Source organism: Bemisia tabaci, chromosome 7 (assembly GCF_918797505.1).
Source record: "Bemisia tabaci chromosome 7, PGI_BMITA_v3".
NCBI lineage: Eukaryota > Metazoa > Arthropoda > Insecta > Hemiptera > Aleyrodidae > Bemisia > Bemisia tabaci.
The window spans coordinates 26,066,016-26,084,187 of NC_092799.1; the positions used below are offsets into that span (position 1 = coordinate 26,066,016).

The 18,172-nt window shown below is 40.8% G+C and overlaps 1 protein-coding gene across 10 annotated transcripts in view; it reads left to right on the forward strand.

Moving 5' to 3' along the window:
• The window catches only part of by (focal adhesion protein tensin), a 553,251-nt gene that overhangs the window by 406,578 nt on the left and 128,501 nt on the right, over positions 1 to 18,172 (forward strand). For 9 of the 10 annotated variants that reach the window (XM_072303044.1, XM_072303043.1, XM_072303048.1 and 6 more), the window contains one exon: positions 17,970 to 18,014. In XM_072303044.1, coding sequence (XP_072159145.1) covers positions 17,970 to 18,014 — 45 coding nt within the window. Of the gene's footprint in view, positions 1 to 1,731; positions 2,343 to 17,969; positions 18,015 to 18,172 lie in introns of those variants that run through there. The other variant, XM_072303049.1, reaches the window with a different exon arrangement.

Consider the following 18,172-nt stretch of genomic DNA (forward strand, 5'->3'; position numbering starts at 1 on the left):
TCATCAAACACGAATTCCCTGGTAAACTTGTGAATATTTTTCCCCCAATTTTTTAGAGAATTTTCTTCGTATTTTGATCTAAAGTTCCTGAAAATTTCAAGGAAAAATATTCATAGTTTTCCTAAAAAATAAACATTCTATCAAAGGAAAATTGGCAATTCTGGAATGTTCATACGACGTTTTTCCTTAGCACATCAGCATGGTCCTTAGCCTCGGCCGCGGCCCATCATAACAAAATATCCCATTCCGCCACATCCGTTTAATGCTTTTTCGCAGGGGATTTTACCTCTGTTTTTTGCGTACTCCTTTGAGCGGTGTTTACCGAACAGGAACCATCTTTTTTCTCTGGGAAAAACGAGGTCTGCTCCTTGAAAGCGGTGCTTTGCGAGATATCGATTGATTTACCATAAAATTCATGGAAAAGGGTCGATAAACCGAGTGTTCGCAACGAACACCTTAATAATCGATTCTTTACCATAGCTTCAAATGGGGAAATATCGATAGAATCGATCATTCACGCCACGCCACTGCTTGAAAGGGGTCGGAAGAATTCTGTATTAGATCTCTTCATGAAAAAATAGTCCGAGAGCTAGGGTACATTTGGTGACAAACTCGTGACACAAGTTTTGACCACTTAAAAGCGATAGCCTTACATGCACTGACATGGAAAATGGTCGTCTGCCACGTTGTAGCGTGTGCCATTACGTGGCTGACAAGCATTTTCCGTGTCAGTGCAGATTTAATGGTCAAAACTTGCGTCACGATTTTGTCACTAAATTTCGTCTGGCTCTCGGGCTATTCCGTTTCAACTTTTTCATTTGAATTTGTAACAGTCACTCTTGGAAATCAACTCTCAGATTTTTCTAATGATGTCCTTATGGCCTAACCTAATCAAACCAAGTCTAGCCTAGTGGAGTAGTGCTCGTCCTCACATTCATGAGCCATCTGTAAGCGAATTTCAATCGCAGGTTTGCTCAAAAAGTTACCCATCCATCATCATTAGGTGAAAAGTAGCGCTGACCTTCGAATATAACCCTTTTTCTCATCCAATTTTATCGCTTGGATTGCTGGTGCGCAGAGGGGGATCCAGCAATTTGGCAACACCGGATTCCCTCCATTTAAACCTATGTTAAATAATCGATTTTTGTCGGAGCACCTAGCCTCTCCACGAATCGATACATTTTCATAGGTTTAAATGGAGAAAAACAATATCGCCACTTTGCTGGATCCATCAATGCTGGTGCGGGGTCTCTAAAATACTATGTTCCGATCTCCGCTGACCCCATCGCCGAAATTTTGATGTAAATGGATCCACGTTTGCTTTGGGATTGGTGCAGGGCAAAGGAGAGGGGCGAAGGAGATAAGTTTAAAAGGACGGGGCCGTCGGTTGGGGCATGTAGGTCGGGGCAGGGTTGAGGGAGGGTGCGCAATGATCTACGCTCAGAAAACTGGCGCGGAAAAATCCTAGTCCCACGACGCGACGCTTTCCCATGCAGTTGTCGCGTTCGCCCAGCAGCGGGAAGTTCGTGCAAGCCGTTTCGCGCCGTCTTGCAGTCGCTTATGCAATTTGCGCGACTCTCGTCCATTTATTTTCACCCGAATCTCGCGCGTTACGATATTCACGATTGATTAATCGTTCAATTTTTGACCTGTAAATCTATCATCGATTTCTTCCGACTTCTACCCGGTGTGTGGTTTGGTGATGAGCTATGGATAACATTTTTTTGTCGTAATTTAACCGTAATTTTGGGTGCTTTTTCCGCCCGTGCAAATTTTTAAGTTGATGCATAAAGTGGTCCAAATAAAAGTGATTCTACTCCGGATTAAAAAATACATCGAGCTATTGCATAGACGCTGCTAAGTTACTAGTTCTCTTTAATATTCTGATAAAAAAATAACTTATCCTAACTAGACTAAAAGGCTTGCTTTAGCTGTTTCTTCCCAAAAAATCTGTTTCGTTGAATCTAAAGTAAAGCTGAAAGTATTCAAACGGGAATCACTGGATTCTGATTGTGAACTCAAACGGATGATTTTGGATACTTACAATTCCGACTCACGTTTACGAAATAGATTTTTTTAGAACAAATAGCTGAAAAACAGCGTAAGATCCTGTTTTCTCCAACGTTTAAACTCGCTTGAAGCGGATTTTAGTATAAAACGAAAAGTGCCAATTTTTTTTTCTCTATCTCTCCGTCAGTTTATAAACCTTTTGCCTCTATCATAAATCACACCTTTACTCGCGGAAATTATCAGTCACTCCCTCATAATTTGTAGTAGTATCTACGAGTTTCAGTCGGTTCTTCCTTCCAGCTAAGGCCCTCTGAATTTAAAACTTAAGAAAGGTGAGTCAGTTTGTCTTCACACCATCGATATTTTTTTGTCTATTTATTCATCCTAAAATTTCGATGCAAATTGACCACATTTAGCAGGAAGGAACCAAGCCATAACAACTATTGCCAAATTGAATCGGGCTATTTACTTTTTAACATGAAAACGGTTGTGCAGATTTTTGTGTGAATTTCAGTGATTGTTCTGCATAGAGCGAAGCAAATTCCTGGAAATTTTCAAAGAGATTTGCACAAACATTCTCTTGTAAAAAAAATTAAATTGTCCAGTTGAATTTGGCAATAGCTGATGTGGATTGGTTCCTTTCTGATTAACACGGTCCAAATAATACTCACCACCGGTGACTTCTGACTGTGTTTAAAAGCAACGTAAAATCAAACATCGTTCCCACGCGTGTGTCCCTGTATTTAAATTTTAAATTACCCCTCTACTACTTCTATGCAGATAATTACGGAAAAAAATCGCAATGAAAGAAACATTGAATAATTTATTGTTTTCGCAATTTTCTCTGGATTATAGCGTATATCTTTATGACTGTTCTGATTATAACTTTATCACATGAATGTAGTTGCTTGGCATCATGATTTTGACTGCAGGTAAACGCTCTACAACCGTTCTATGTTTTTACCCTAATTAAACAATAATACAATGGGACATAAAACTTAAAACGCAGGCACCTGCCTCAACAACAGTAAAAAACTAAATCAGTTGTGAATGAGAATTATCTTGGGCTTTTGGTGGGTGGGAACTTCAAAAAAAAAGTTTGAAATAGATTTTCAAGAGGTTCCTCATGCTACCAAAACAAAAATTAATGGTTTAAGCGGAGCAGTCTATGAATTTATTTCTACTATGCATGATAGAGAGTTAAAAAAATTCCTCGGCAGATAAACATGAAATCCAGGACTACATTTCTGACAGCGACGAGTACAAAGAAATCAATGCAAAACTGAAGAAAGCGACAAATGCACTTATTCCGAGACGGCTCCTTTGTTTAACTTCCGGAAACTTTTGAGTTAATAATCCCTTTACAAAGTGCGATCATGATGATTGAAAAAGTAGGGCACTCTGCTGAAAGATTGAAACAAAAGAGCCGAGTCGATGTTTCACGAGTTAACGAGAGATTACTCTCTAAAATTGGCTTTGCCATAGTTCCTTGTTTCCCCCGAAGTCGTTAAAGAGAGGGAAGGACCAATGAGCGAAGAGCTCTGATGCAATTACATGGCAGCTGTCGAAGCAGTCATAAATCTCCCCAGTCATAATGACTGTTCCTGTCATTTTTAAATTTAGCGTTTGCAAGGATTTGCATCCGAACGGCTCGTTATTGAAATTCTGCGCTCCGGATCGCACATTCGGTCTCATTTTAGATTTCGTACCAAGAAGAATAACAATTAGCAAGTGTCAGGAGTGGTGTTACACTTGCGACCCCATAAATTAAAAGAATCGACTGTTGGCACCGTTAAAATGGAGGATGGAGTGCGGAAGAAACTGAGTAGTTCTTGCCCATGATGTGCATGTCTGATGACATCCTTTTTGTTGTGGCTAAAAGAAGAGAATTTAGAGTATTCAACCGAAAACGCAGACTACGCCAAATCTCTGCTAATTCGACTCGCCCTCCTTTAGTTTCAACCATATTTGGATTACATTTTGCAATAAGGAATCACTATCTCTGGCACTTCCATAAAAATACATATCTGTATAGGGAAACCAATGGCATCTATTTTGTTTCTAAAATGGGCCATAAATAGTGGTTCCGTATTGCAAAATGTAATCCATTTATGATAGCTTTTCCTTCAGACGGAAAAATATATTACTCCAAAAATCACAAAATGCATTTAGTTAAAAATGTAATGTCCGATCTCTCTAATTGACTTGATACACTGTGTGTCGTGTGAATTGTTTTCTACGGAGGATTTTGAAGAAAAAACACGTGGCTCTTTCTACGACCTCAGACCTTGTCTAGTCGCCTATTCTCAAATTGTCAGTGAGGGGTTTCTGAAATAAATTTTCTCTAATCACATAGTAACAACCTACCATGCACTATCCTATCCGAATCCTATCTTATCCTATCACTATCCTTTCCGAACGATTGCGAGGCAGCTGGTGCCTCTGCAGGTCCTCCCCCTGGTCAGGGTGGCAAAATTTCACGAAGAATGAAATCTTGAAATTGCACGTGAAATATTTCTTGAAATTTCAGGAATTTATGAAAGATATTGAAAACTATCGGTCCCTTCTCATGTTTCGCAAACACATTCGCAAAAATTGTGACTTTCTTCTATTTGTCTGTGTTTGAGTGCGGGTTGCATACTCTAGCCCCTGAAAAATATGAAATATTTCACGGTCTCGTGAAATTTCATGAAATATTTCACTGAAATCTCCAATCTTTCATTTCTTTCTTACGTTTCATGCCGCCCTGCTTTCTCTGGTAAAGGTTCAGAGTGGTCTCTCTACCACCATTACGTTCCGACAAAGGTATGAGAAACGCGGTGGCTATCGATATTTGTGACTTTTTTCTATTTTTGAGTGTTTTAGTGCGGATTGCATACTGCAGCCCCTGTAAAATATGAAATATTTCACAGCCTCGTGGAATTTCATGAAATACTTCACTCAGATTTCCAATCTTTCATTTCTTACTTACGTTTCATGCTATCCTGCCTCTGGTAGAGGTTCAGATTGTTCTCTCTACCACCATTACATTCCGACGAAGGTATGAGAAACTAGAGTACCTATATTGAGAGAGTATGGCCACTGGGCTCCATGGAGAGGCTTAGAACCCAAAAATGGCGGTGCTTTGTTTTGGTTTTTGTGGATGGGAGGGGGGTCATTGCAAACTTTTGACGGTTATCACCAACCGCACTTGCTGCCAACCTTACTACATCTAAGATAATTTTTCTCAAAAATTGCACACGATTAGCCTTAAAAATATGTAAAGATGTCGCAATAGTGCATTTGAGTAAATTTCTCGTTACGATAAGCAAAGAAAACTACATTTTGAGTCATTTTGCATTACATTAATTTATGGCGTCCGCCATTTTTGGGTCCTAAGGGCTCCATTTAGCCTAAGATGGCTGAGCCAATCAGAGGTGGTAACCCCAGTGGCCATACTCTCTCAATATAGGTACTCTATGAGAAACGGGTGGCTACCGATATTTGTGACTTTCTTCTATTTTTGTGTGTTTTAGTGCGGGTTGCATACTCTAGCCCCTGAAAAATATGAAATATCTCTCAGCCTCGTGAAATTTCATGAAATACTTCACTGAAATTGTCAATCTTTCATTTCTTTCTTACTTTTCATGCCGCCCTGCCTCTGGTAGAGGTTCAGGGTGTTCTTTCTACCACCATTACGTTCCGACGAAGGTATGAGAAACGGGTGGCTACCGATATTGCTTCCGTCGTGGATCTCAAGGAGTCGTGTTCGGTCCGGGAACGGCGCGCCATCCCATGAGTCAGTGTTTAGATTTAAATTAGCGTAAGTAGTGCCCGTTTGAGCGAGGAGTGAGTGAGTTTGCCGGAGATTTCGTGAGCTGATACTCGGCAGTGGCACGAGGAAGCCAAGTTTGGCACTAAAGACTGCATCTTAGACTCCTCCTCAAAGTCAACGCCCGGCCCCGACGATGCAAAACCCTCAGCTCTGTTTTAAGAATTGTGGGAATTGCATAGTGCACAGAAAAAAAATTAGATGTTGATTTAGCATTTATGTTGTTAAAAAACATGTCCGACAACTTTCAAATGCTGCTTTTACATTTGGAGAAATGCTAACTTAACTACGCCCACTGAAAAACGAATACATTTAAATGTTGTGTTAGCATTTTTGTATGGTAAAATCAGCATTTGAAACTTGACGGGCTTTTTTTTAACAATTCAAATGCCAAATCAGCATTTAATTTTTTTCCGTGTGACATTTCTAAATCGTATGGGGCACTTGTACTCAAGCATTTGTCAAATTTCAACCAGACGATGGATTGAACTTCCAGTCGAAGATGGTAGAACCGGACCATAGTAACCTTTTATCTCTGAAAATTTAAATCCGTGTCGATTCAGCTCGAAAATTCTGGGAGTGCAGATACGTTTTCGGGGCCCCTCTTCTCGAGTGCCCCCTCCCCCCCCCCCCATTAACCAAAAGTCCTCCTTAATGTGAGTTTTGGGGACCTTGAGCTACCCGTCAGAATCTCTGGAATGCTCTAGCACCCTAGTATCTTTGGCGAGACCGCCCCTGATTTCAGTACAATTTTTAGTTAACTTCTTTTTAAGAAATACGGAGAGACAGGCATTTTGAATTACCGTCATTAAATTGTGTGTTTCTGTAGCTGCAACGTAGGTATTTTCTCTTAATTTTACGTATTTCTGTAGAAGAAGTGAAGAGAACTGAACGGTATTTGTGAGCCTGAGAAAGGAGTTTTTCTGACATAACTCAAAATTGAGCCTGGAGACTCCTTACTGTGCCTTATCTTCCCTGTTGGACTTCCGAAAATAACTTTTACACATTTTTGGAGGTGTAATTTGCCCAAGCAATTGGTTTAGTGCTCCCAACCCAATGTGCAAAAATCCATGTAGCAAAGTAGTTTCATTCACTATTAGGCAAACCCATTTGATTTTTTGCCCAATTAGTTGCTCATCAACCATCATCCGGCAAGAAGTAGCATCAACCTAAAAACCCAACAAGCCTCATCCGATTACGTTGCTTGGATTGTTTGCGTGGGATCGCTAAAAACATGTTTCCTCCGGGACTGAGGTCCCTTTCTCAGAATACCTATGGCAACCCTGAAAGGGCAGCAGATTCATGGAGTGGCGAAGCAAGATCAGTGGTTTCAGGGAAACCCATCGTGCTTTATAATGTCTTCATTTAGATTTACACCGAGACCGAGTTTTTGTGTTTTTTCTCCGTCCGACGATCTCCTAGTCTCACGTTTCCCGACTTCCTGCACAGTCTACAGTAGTTTATCAGCTCCTCGAAAAATTAATTCCTACCGTGCTCTCGGCTGGATGTTTCAATAATGTTCTCATCTGGTAAAGCTTCCACCCCCTCTCTTAACAGTCCATGCTGCCAATTCAGTGGCCAACCTCGCAGATTGGCGTACTATAGAGTGCCTGTATACTGGAGAGTATTGCCATCTCCGTGCCGCTCTCTGATTGGTTCATCAGTTTCAGGTCAAGTTGACCCAATGTAAACAAACTCGACCCAGAGGAATACGTATTATCGGCTGAGAAATGAATGATAACCACACTCAAAGGTTAATTTTTGGCAAAAAATCCATTAAAGGTCGATCCGATATCAATTCAGAAGTTGATCATGAAAAAATTTCTATCACATCCAAAATCACGTCTAGAACTTTGTCGCCATTTTGTTTGTTTACATCGGGCCAAACTAGGAGCGGAGGGGCTGGGGTTTGTTTACATTGGGCCAACTTTGGGGCTCCATGGTAGCCGACCAATCAGAGAGCGGTTCACTTTTTCTGTAGTGAAAGGGATGGCAGTACTCTCCCGTATACAGGTACTCTAGCGCACTGGGCTTCGCCAGTTGAATCGCATCTAGAAAAATCGAAATATATCGAAAGAGGCTTCGGTAAAATCGGTTAATTATAATCAGAGCCTTTCAGAGATTCCGCTCTGACAGTCTAAAATATTTTATCCGGCGCGGTAAAAGTTAAATTCGGTGCTTAACGCTAATTTTTGCCGAGTGATGATTGAACCAAACATGAAATTAAAGAATCTGAAGAAGAAAATATCTTAGCTGAGTGGAGATGTTGCATGTGTAAGGAATTTGCGATTTGACTGTTGTTTCTTATGTAAAAGTTCGCGAGAAACACGATGGTGCCACTGGTTCTCTCTGAAATCAACTCCCAAGCTCAAAAAAGCTCTCAAGTTGAGGCCGAAATGGAGGGGATATCCCACCCTACCCTGAGAGTCCACATCTACATCAAGACAAACTCTCCATGCAAAGATAGGGGGCAAATACATTGACAGGGCTGCCACTTTATTTGGGGACTCCAAAACTGAAAACACGGCAACCCTGCTAATGTATTTGCTCTCTATCTTTGCATGGAGAGTTCGTCTTGATGTAGAGGTGGACTCTCAGGATAACGTGGGATATCCCCTCCATTTTGGCCTCAACTTGAGAGCTTTTTTTGAGCTTGGGAGTTGATTTCAGAGAAAACCAGTGGCACCATCGTGTTTTTCGCGAACTTTTACATAAGAATCAACAGTCAAATCGCAAATTCCTTACACATGCAACATATCCATTAGCTTCGTTTCAGATTTTTCTAATGTATCGGCACTTCGGCAGGGACAATCCTATCAAGCAAGCGGGAGGACACAACCTCGGTTTAATTCAATTGAAGACAACGAATGACCATTTTTTCAATCGAAGCTGCTTTTGATTCATGCAGATGGACATTTTTCCTAGCTCATCCTCTCTCCGTGGCAGCGGCAACGTCTCTCGACAGAGTGGAGAAAGGGGCCCCGAGATCAGTGATAGATTGAGCGAATGTGATTGGGGGTCCTCTCGGGGAACACAATGAAAACAAACCTTGACCCAGGATATAAAACCCCGTAACTAGGCTACGCTCAATCGATAAGTTTCTGATTCTCAGTCTCAGGCGTGGCCATTAATCGTAATTACGAGGAGATTCCAGGAGCTGTATACTGCCGTGCCGAGGAAAAACGCCGTATGAACCTTTAGGCGTTGCCAAATTTCCTTTGAAAGTACACGAATGTCCTGGTAAACTTATGAATATTTTCCCCCCATTTTTTCGGATAATTTCGTTCGCAATTTCACCTGAAGTCCCTGAAAATTTCAAGGAAGAATATTCATAATTTCCCTCAAAAATAAACATTTTATTGAAGGAAATTTGGCAACTCTCGAATGTTCATACGGCGTTTTTCCTTAGCACGGCAGCATAGGTACACACACCCAGGGATCCTCGGTGTCGGGTAAGGATGCGACACCAGCGACGTGGCGCGCCTTGCGATGTATCGATTGATCTGTCATTTAAACCTATGGAGAGGGATCGATAAACAGGGTGTTCGCAACGAACAGCTTAATAATCGATTCTTTACCATAGCTCAAAATGGGGAAATATCGATAATCGATCGTCACTATGCGACGTAAGGGGCGAGGGGGTGCAAGGGTGGGGGAGAAGGGTGTCAGTCCTCTCAACTCATTTTCATTTCCGCTGTAAATAACGTTTTCTCGACAAGTTCGGTCCGTGGAGGTGAGGGTGGGGCGTCGATGTCGGATATAAGGGAGCATCCCTAAGGACTCGAAAACTCAGCATGTTTCCCGTTCCTTGTCCAGTCCTCAAGTATTTTACTCAAATCTGGCAATCGTATTTTCAAATTTCAATTCTTTTTCCGTCCTTTTTTCTCTTGATAATAATACTAACAAATATAGGTTACCTAGAATCCATTATCATTAATTAACGATGAATCAAAGAATAAAAAGTGGAGCCTCTCGAACTTGAAGCTTAAGAATATGGTGTTAGTTCTATTTCAATGAATTAAAATTTTTAAAATCAGATCTTTGACATCACAACGAATAATACCATCATCATTGATAGCCATTCATTAACCTTCATTAATGCATGGTTTCTACATCATTAATCTGAGATTGTTCTGTCTTCATATCTCAAACCATGCATCATACAAAATGGCTTGAAAGGCAAAGTGAATCCTAATTTCCAAAAAGTAACTAAACTTATTGATTTCTCTTGTCAAAGTACTTACATTGCGGGCAAAAGCTCCAATGCAAAAAGCGCCTTCAATCAGAAATGATACCGAAAATTACTCGAGTGTTCGTTTAGTCGCATCATTCTCACCTACTAGATTTGTTACTCATTGATACGGATATTCTCGAGAATGTGCTCTTCAGATATTTTTCCGTAGCACGAATAATTTTTAAACGTATCTTTCTTTTCTTTTTTTGTTACTATCAACAAAAAATTATTTGCAGATTTAGAGCCGAAAACTCAACATGTTTCGCAGAGCAAGTTACATATATCGGTTCTTAGATTTTGGGCAAACCGACAAAATGTCCTATTTTAAAATAACAACTCAATTTGGGGAAAGGCTGCAAATGGGGGACAAATCCATAGAAAACCCCGGTACGTTTCGAAATAGTTGAAATTCCATTATTTTTATATTTTTTTATATTTTTTCCGGTTGATAATGGAATTTTAACAATTTCGAAACTTTCCGGGTTTTCTTTTGATTCGTCCCCCATTTGCAGCCTTTTCCCAAATTAAGTTGTTTTTTTATCATGTATTTTTGGCTGATTAAGTTGTTCTTCATTGTACTATTTTAAGCATATATGCAATAAAAATTCGCACCGTATCAAATCAAATTCACCGTAAAACATGAGGTCCCAAAAAGTCTTGATTCACAGGATTTTCAAGACGAACTTTCTCGCCTCGATTTCAATACAATATAAACAGACGGGACAGCAACATCCTCGCGTCCCCGCCTAAGCCCCTTCAATTGTTTTTTTCTCTTGACTTAATTTAAATCGAGCCGAAACAATGATCCATGCTCCAGGTGCCATCTCCGTGGGGGCTATCGCCGATTCACCACCTCCTCAGACCTCGTCGTCGTAAGCGAGTCGATTACCGGGCTGCAATCCGTGGCGGGCGCGCGGCGCGGGGTCCACGGTACGCGCCATCTAATAATAATAATGGACACGCAATAGCTGCTATAACATTATAATCAAAACAAAAAGGTTAACGCCCTAATAATGATCGTCTAATTTCATTCGACGTGTGCCCGACTCCTCTTCCGGCGGCGCGCCGCTTTTTTAATTATTTCATCGTCCTTTTCCTCGCGCGCCCAGCCAGTCGCCTTCGTCAACGGGTTCGCGCGACTTCTGGCGTCTTCACTCGGGGAAATCGGATTTATTACACTGCCGCGTTAAGAATCACGTATATTGGGGATAAAATCGGTGCTAATAGTTCGTGTTTTTTCATCTCTAAAATCCTACGCGCTTGGTTTAACCAAATTTTTAAAAAATTGCAATTTATATCGATGGATAATGAACAATACCGCCTAACTGCTATCTAACGATATCTCAGGACAAACTTCGCAATTCTTATAATTTTGTGGTTTGATTTGCAATTTTTTTTGTACACATTGCAGCGTCTGTACAGCGCTTCCGTGTGGAATTGAAAAAAAAAAGAAAAAAAAGAAAAAAAAAAAAAAAAAAACCCAAAACATCAGCTTGCGTACTTAATACTGAAGAAAGCGGCAAAGTCGCTAACTCAGTTTTGCCAAAAATGTTTTACGACGCTTTTTTTTTTTTTTTTTTTTTTTTTTTTTTTTTTTTTTTTTTTTTTTCTGTTGGTCTAATGGCTTCGTGTCCAGCACCTTCAGCCAACTTTAGACAATGTTTAGTGTCCGTAGACATCGTGGGATTTCCATGCTCCAGGCCTTTCCAATTTTCAGGAATTAGGGCCGAGGAGAAACTGTTTCAGCGGATCTACTCGTCAATTCCAATTCCGTGAAAATTAGACGCCACCACCGGGATTCGAACCCGGGACCCATTGACCTAGAGGCAGACGCGCTGACCACTAGACCAACCTGGCCGGCACGACGCCTTAAAATCGTGCTGAATTCGATGTTTTTTGGAAGGTTTGAATTTTGTACAATTTCGGCACAATGAGATATTCACTGCCAAGAAATCAAAATTTTTATCTAAATTCACACCTCTTTTCCTCCTACTTTTCACAAGTATTTTAAACTTTCGCAATGTCGAGGAAAATGTTGCTTCACAATTTGATCAACAGCAAAAAAACAACGCACGATTGTGCTAAAACCACACCGCCGAGCCCAATATTTGCCTCGTGCATTCCTTCGTGATCTTATCTGTTGTTCTATTCTAATTTCTCCCAGGCTCCTTTGGACGGATCAAAGCCGATACCCCGATACCCACAGCCCACTCAAAATAGCTTCCTCCCACTTGGAGGCAATCGGAATTCATATGTTAATTAAAATCCGATCCGTGTCCACCGATCAAACTCTTTCTCCGCATCTTCCGAGCTCCGAGTGAAACCTCTCAAATCAAATAACTTCTCGCCTCCTAAAATGATTTCCTTGTAGCTTCTCCCGGGGTCCGCCTTATTTATGGCTTCTTCGGGTGCGCTTAAATGCGTTCTTTTTGTTTGCTCTCTTACGGGATCCACAAAGTCGGTATCGACAAACCGCCGTCTCTGTATTTCCCTCAAATTTTTATCGAATAAATAATCATTAAATTGTCATTGTCAAAGGCAGAGCGTGTGAGAAACAGTTAGTGGCGTGGCGTGAATTGCGATGTATCGATCGTTCTGCCATTTAAACCCATGGTAAAGAATCGATTATTAAGGTGTTCGCTGCGAACACTCTGTTTATCGATCCTTTTCCATAGGTTTAAATGGCATAACAATCGATACATCGCAGAGCACGCCACGCCACTGGTGAGAAACCACCCGAACTGTTATCGAGGCTAAATTGTGTTTTACGGAATCAGTTCGGACAGTGCTATAATATTTTTGGAGTGTATTGTCCCTCGGCGTGTTTACAAACATATGTAGAAATGATCAAAATAAAATATCAACCCGTGAAAAATTTCCCTAATGCCATAAGTAATGTTAATGCTCGTAGCTCAGTCAGCCCGTTTTCTGGTGAGTGGTTTTGTGATACACAAGGAGAAGGAAAGAGAGGGACAAGGCGCATAGCAATTTATTATTGTTGTTTCTTTTCATACATAATATTTACATTCAATCAGCAACCCACGCTTTTTTATAATGCGGACAAACTGGCCTCTTTAAGCTCGAATTGCCTGAGAAGATATTTTGTAGTGTTGAATTTTTCACAGCATGTATTTGTAGTTTCATATTAATTTTCGGGGATTACTAAAATTTGTGTACACAGAAATAATGCAAGATTTTTATGCAGAAAACTGCCTTTAATATTCCGGTCAGAGATAACTTATTCTGTATTTTGATCTGGCACTCTGCCCTTTCTTTTATTCCTGAATGGATGCTCAAAATTTCGGGAAAAAACTTCTCGATTGTTGTGCAACGAGATATCATTTTTATAATAATATGATATGATACGCATGTGTAGTAAGTAAGACGCTTTCAGTGAAATGAACTGTAATCACAAGTTCTCGGAATCCTCCATCAAATATTTTTGAATTCCTTTCACTTACAAGTCAACAATGTAATCTTACTCGACGATAAGATTTGCAAATAAATTGGCACGTATAGTGCTTTCAAGTGCAAATAGTTGTTTTGTGTCAGGTCTTACACATGTCTGAAGACTCTTTAAATCATGTGAAAAGGGTCGAGCATGAGCTCATGAAGTGCCTAAGCATATTTGCAGAGAGTTTCAGTCCAAGGTCTTTTTCACGAGCATGTTCTCCTCGTGATTTATTTCATCATAACCATTCATTATCTTGATTTACAAATCGCCTTTTTTTTATTGTACCGTACTTATTTATTTATTTCAATATTCAAGTTTTTTGAATATTAATGAGTCTCCACGTTTAGGATCCCCCAAATCGTTGCTCACCGATGAGCCGCGGTGCTCAGATCTAAGATATAGACTATAGCTGCCCGAATGTACTATGAATCTTTTTTGTACATCGAAGCCCAAGGCTTCGGAGAAGAATTATTGAGCTACATCACAACCGACGCGCGACGTTCAGAAACCTGCTGCTCAGGGTGTCAAATATGCATTCTTCTCTGCCCTCAGAAAATGTTTATTGGTCTTGTTTTAACCCAGCATAGTTCTTCCTTTCCTTTTTGATAACAACATTTTTCTCGCTTTGGATACAGCCAAGTACAACGTTTTTAGATTTTTGCATTTTTACTGTTTTTATTCAACTGAGGAAGGCTGAGTTTTCAGCCGAAACATTTTGGTGGTTATGTGGAAATTAGCCTTATCACCCGCTTTTTAAATTGTTATTAGTGTCTTCCTTTCCTCCATCTCTACGGAATCTCATTCTCACGAGGCATCTGGTTTTTTTTTTTTTTTTTTTTTTTTTTTTTTTTTTTTTTTTTTTTTTTTTTTTTTAAAAAAAAAAATCCAGAGGTCTATAAGTGTTTGAAGATGACTTTTTAAATAATCGCATAGCATGCTACCCTCAAATAGATGTATCTTAATGATAACCAGGATGGTAGGATAGTGCTCAGTTTGCATTTTTCTGCGGGGAAGTCAAGACCATAAAATGATGGATCCAACCATATTCATTGGAGATTTCGATGGCAACCAAAAAAATATAATGAAATTAACCTTAATGATGGTAGTATGCTAATTTCCATAATTTCATCTCTACTAGATAGGCGGCTTTAACCGTATTTTATGGTGGCGTCAAAATCAGCTCTAAATCTGATGAGATCTGCTATTCCTTTTTTTTCGTATACACCGCGGTCCCCTTGAAAGAGAGGGGTAATAGTTGTACAACATTCTGCGATTAGGAACTATAAGTTTTGGTTCAGTTTTAAAACAACGTAACACGTACCAACAATGTACCATTAGTTTCCCTACGTGCATAAGTGTTTTTTTCGGATGAGCCAGAATATATAGTTCCTAATTGCAAAATGAAGTCCAATTAGGGTTTACCTAGATTTCAGACAAGCGGGGCACGGTACGTCGATACATGCTACCCTCCCCCCTCCCCCTTTCCACATCACCCCCTCCCACCGCACCTCCCAGCAGCCCTTCTATCCCCCGTCCCATCCCCCTCCCATCAACGCCACGCTCTCCTGTAATGATTTTGACAAAACCGCAAAATAAGAGTGTACGAGTGCCGAGTGATAATGAAAGAGCAGCACAATTGGTCACCGTTTAATGAAAGAAATCTAACTGAAATTCAACATGAGCCGCGGTCGTGCTGTGCTCCTACCCAATCAAGGTGCCGCGCTTGAACATGCACCGCCTGTCTGCGCCTAACGTCGGCCAATTACGTGGACGAGGAACCACGACCGGAGGTAACTGGTTCGGCAATGAACTTGTGGCGTATGGGTGTCGCGTGAGAAGAAGGAGTGAACCGATGATGCCGGATTGAGCCGAATCTTGAATGAATTCAGTTGTGGATGATGTTTTCATGCACGAAAAGGCACCTTTGGATGAGATGGAGCGAGAGGAGATTCAGCATCAGCAGCTGCATGGCAGTGGTTTTAACTTTTGAGGCGCAGCGTGCGGCGTGCCTCGCGCCTCGCGCCGCGCCGCTTTGACCGCACGTGAGACCCAACCACCTAACCTCTCACCTACCTTGTTGTCAAACGAGTATTTTTGTGCAAAAAAAGAAAAGATACATATTTTACTAAACTGCGACTCTGAACTTGAAATCGTCGCCAAAGTGCTGTTTCGAGACCAATCCTTTTCGGGGAAAAAGCGATGGAGACGAAGGAAAAGATTATTCTTCTTGGTCGTTTTCTTCTTCTTCTTCTTCTTCTTCTTCTTCTTTGTATTTTTCTTGGTCGCCGTCTTCTTCTTTGTATTTTTCTTGGTTGTCGCCTTCTTCCTTGTATTTTTCTTGGTCGTCGTCTTTTTCTTCTTCTCTTCTTCTTAGTCCTTGTCTTCTTCATCTTCTTCATCTTTTTCTTCTTTGTTTTCTTCATCGTCGTCTTCTTCTTTATCTTCTTCTGTCATGTTTTCTTCTTCATCATCATGTTCTTCCTCCTCTTCCTTCTCTTCCTTCTCTTCCTCCTCTTCCTCCTCTTCTTCCTTCTCCTTCTCCTCTTCCTCCTCCTCCTCCTCCTCCTCCTCCTCCTCCTCCTCCCCTTCTTCCTCTTCCTCCTGTTCCTCCTGTTCCTCCTGTTCCTCCTGTTCCTCCGCCTCCTCCTCCTCCTCCTCCTCCGCCACCTTCTTCCTCACTTCACTTTCTTTCGACCTCTAACATGCGTCCACAGCTGACACATTAGGAGACCTGCGACTTGTGTTTGTAATTCTATGCTCATACTGCTAATCTTTGGTGGATTGTGAAGAGTGTAGTTCCGAAGGGAGCACATTTGGGAGGACTTTAATTGAGGAAGAAAGCTTATTATAGTCAGAAGAATAAGCGCCTGCAGTCAAATCGAGTAGCGTTTGAATGCATCAAATCAGCAGATCAAAAATATAGCACAAGCGCAGTCCTTCGATTCGAAGCTGAGTCCAGATGTTGGATGAAATTGTTGCCCGGTGGATCCTGGAACCCGGCGCATGTCATTCCCGCCCGAAGGTGGGAGCACACGTCCCGCTCGTCGAGTCCACTTGGGAGTTCGCACCGGGCCTCGCATCCTCCCTCGCTTCCGCCAAAATCGCGGATCTCCTCGTGGTTTCCATCGTGGTTTTACGCGTTTCTTCCCGAGGCGGGGGGCGTCTGACCCGAGCTCGGCTCTTCCACCCACATGCACAATCTTACGGCCACACTTCTTGGCAGTTTCGACCGTTTTCTACGTGTTTTTGATTTACAGGCTGAGTTTGCTCGATGGGCACCGGTTTGACACCGGGCACGGGACACGCGCGTGCCGCGTGCCGTCGTCGCCATGCGTGCGTTTGTCCGTGAAACGTATAGCCATAACGCCTCGAAAAGTGTCGTGTTTTGGGTACAAATAGCTGGTCTCCTGGTCTTAGTCCTTCAAAATACTCGTGTTCTTCAGAATATCCGTAGGCTGTAGACTGAAAGACCGGAAACAACAAGAATTTTCAGGGCCTCAGGTCCTGTTGTGAAAAAGCAGGGAATTTTGATTATTTTGGTGAGGGTAAACATAGAAAAGTTAGGGAATAATTTCCTCCCCTAAGTCTATAGACACCCAGGTCCTTGATGAAATCGTTTGCGTGCAAAAGTGGGGTACCACAAATATTCACCATTAAGCTGCGTATCATGCATCTACATCTTTACTTTCTCCATTGCCTCAAAAATGAATGAAACAGCTCCATACTCACAGAAAGTCATTAAACGCATAGAAATATTCAGGCTAGTGGTAGAAATTTAGCCTAATTTCATTTTGACGTCGGTCAGTTGCTGGAATATATTTTTGAGGGTATTCGTAAGATAAAGTTCACCGCATTATTTGTCATTGAGAAGATTTTGAATACACGTCAGCTTAATTTCCCGTCGGGCAAAGAGATTATTTTGTAAAATTACGTCGACCTTCCTGTCATACATTCCCTGAAAAGCTAAAATCATAACGGAAACTCGTATCAGTTACTATCTCATTCTCACGAGTAGCTCGTCCTTCAATTAAAGTAAAAGTTGAATATATGCGTGTCGAAATTTTAAGTTGCGTATGCTTTTTTAGCAAATGAAAAGGTTGCAATTTTTTTTCTACGCTAAATCGGGAGAGGAGTGTGGTTTCAATATGTTTTTTTAAACATTTTCAAATCAACTTCTAAATTGATGAAAACTCTGACTTTTTTCAAACGCTTCGGAACAAGCTAACGAGCTCTCAATAACTTCGTCGTCAACTTTTGATTTTATGTTTTTCAACGAAAGCTGGATGTATTTATGCTAAAGGAACTATGTGCATCGGGTTTGCTTGTTCATTCCATAGTCTCCTTTGATTTTATTCTTAATAATTCTTCTGCACATAATTCTTTTCAGTATAAATACGTCCATTTAATGTAATCAAACTATTTAAATTGTATCTAACCAGTGTTTGTTTTCTTTGTTTCAGCACTCGAACGATGCCACGAGCAAAAGTTCGACGAAAAATAAATCGGTGAGTATCTTGAAATTCTTATCAATCCATTTTTTTACTTAGAGCTTTACACTAAGCAAAAAATCTGTCAGAGTCAAAAAATACTTCAATTTGAATTATTATCGCTAGAATTCCGGTTGTTTTAAAAAAAATAAGGTTTTTATTTTCTCAAAACGATC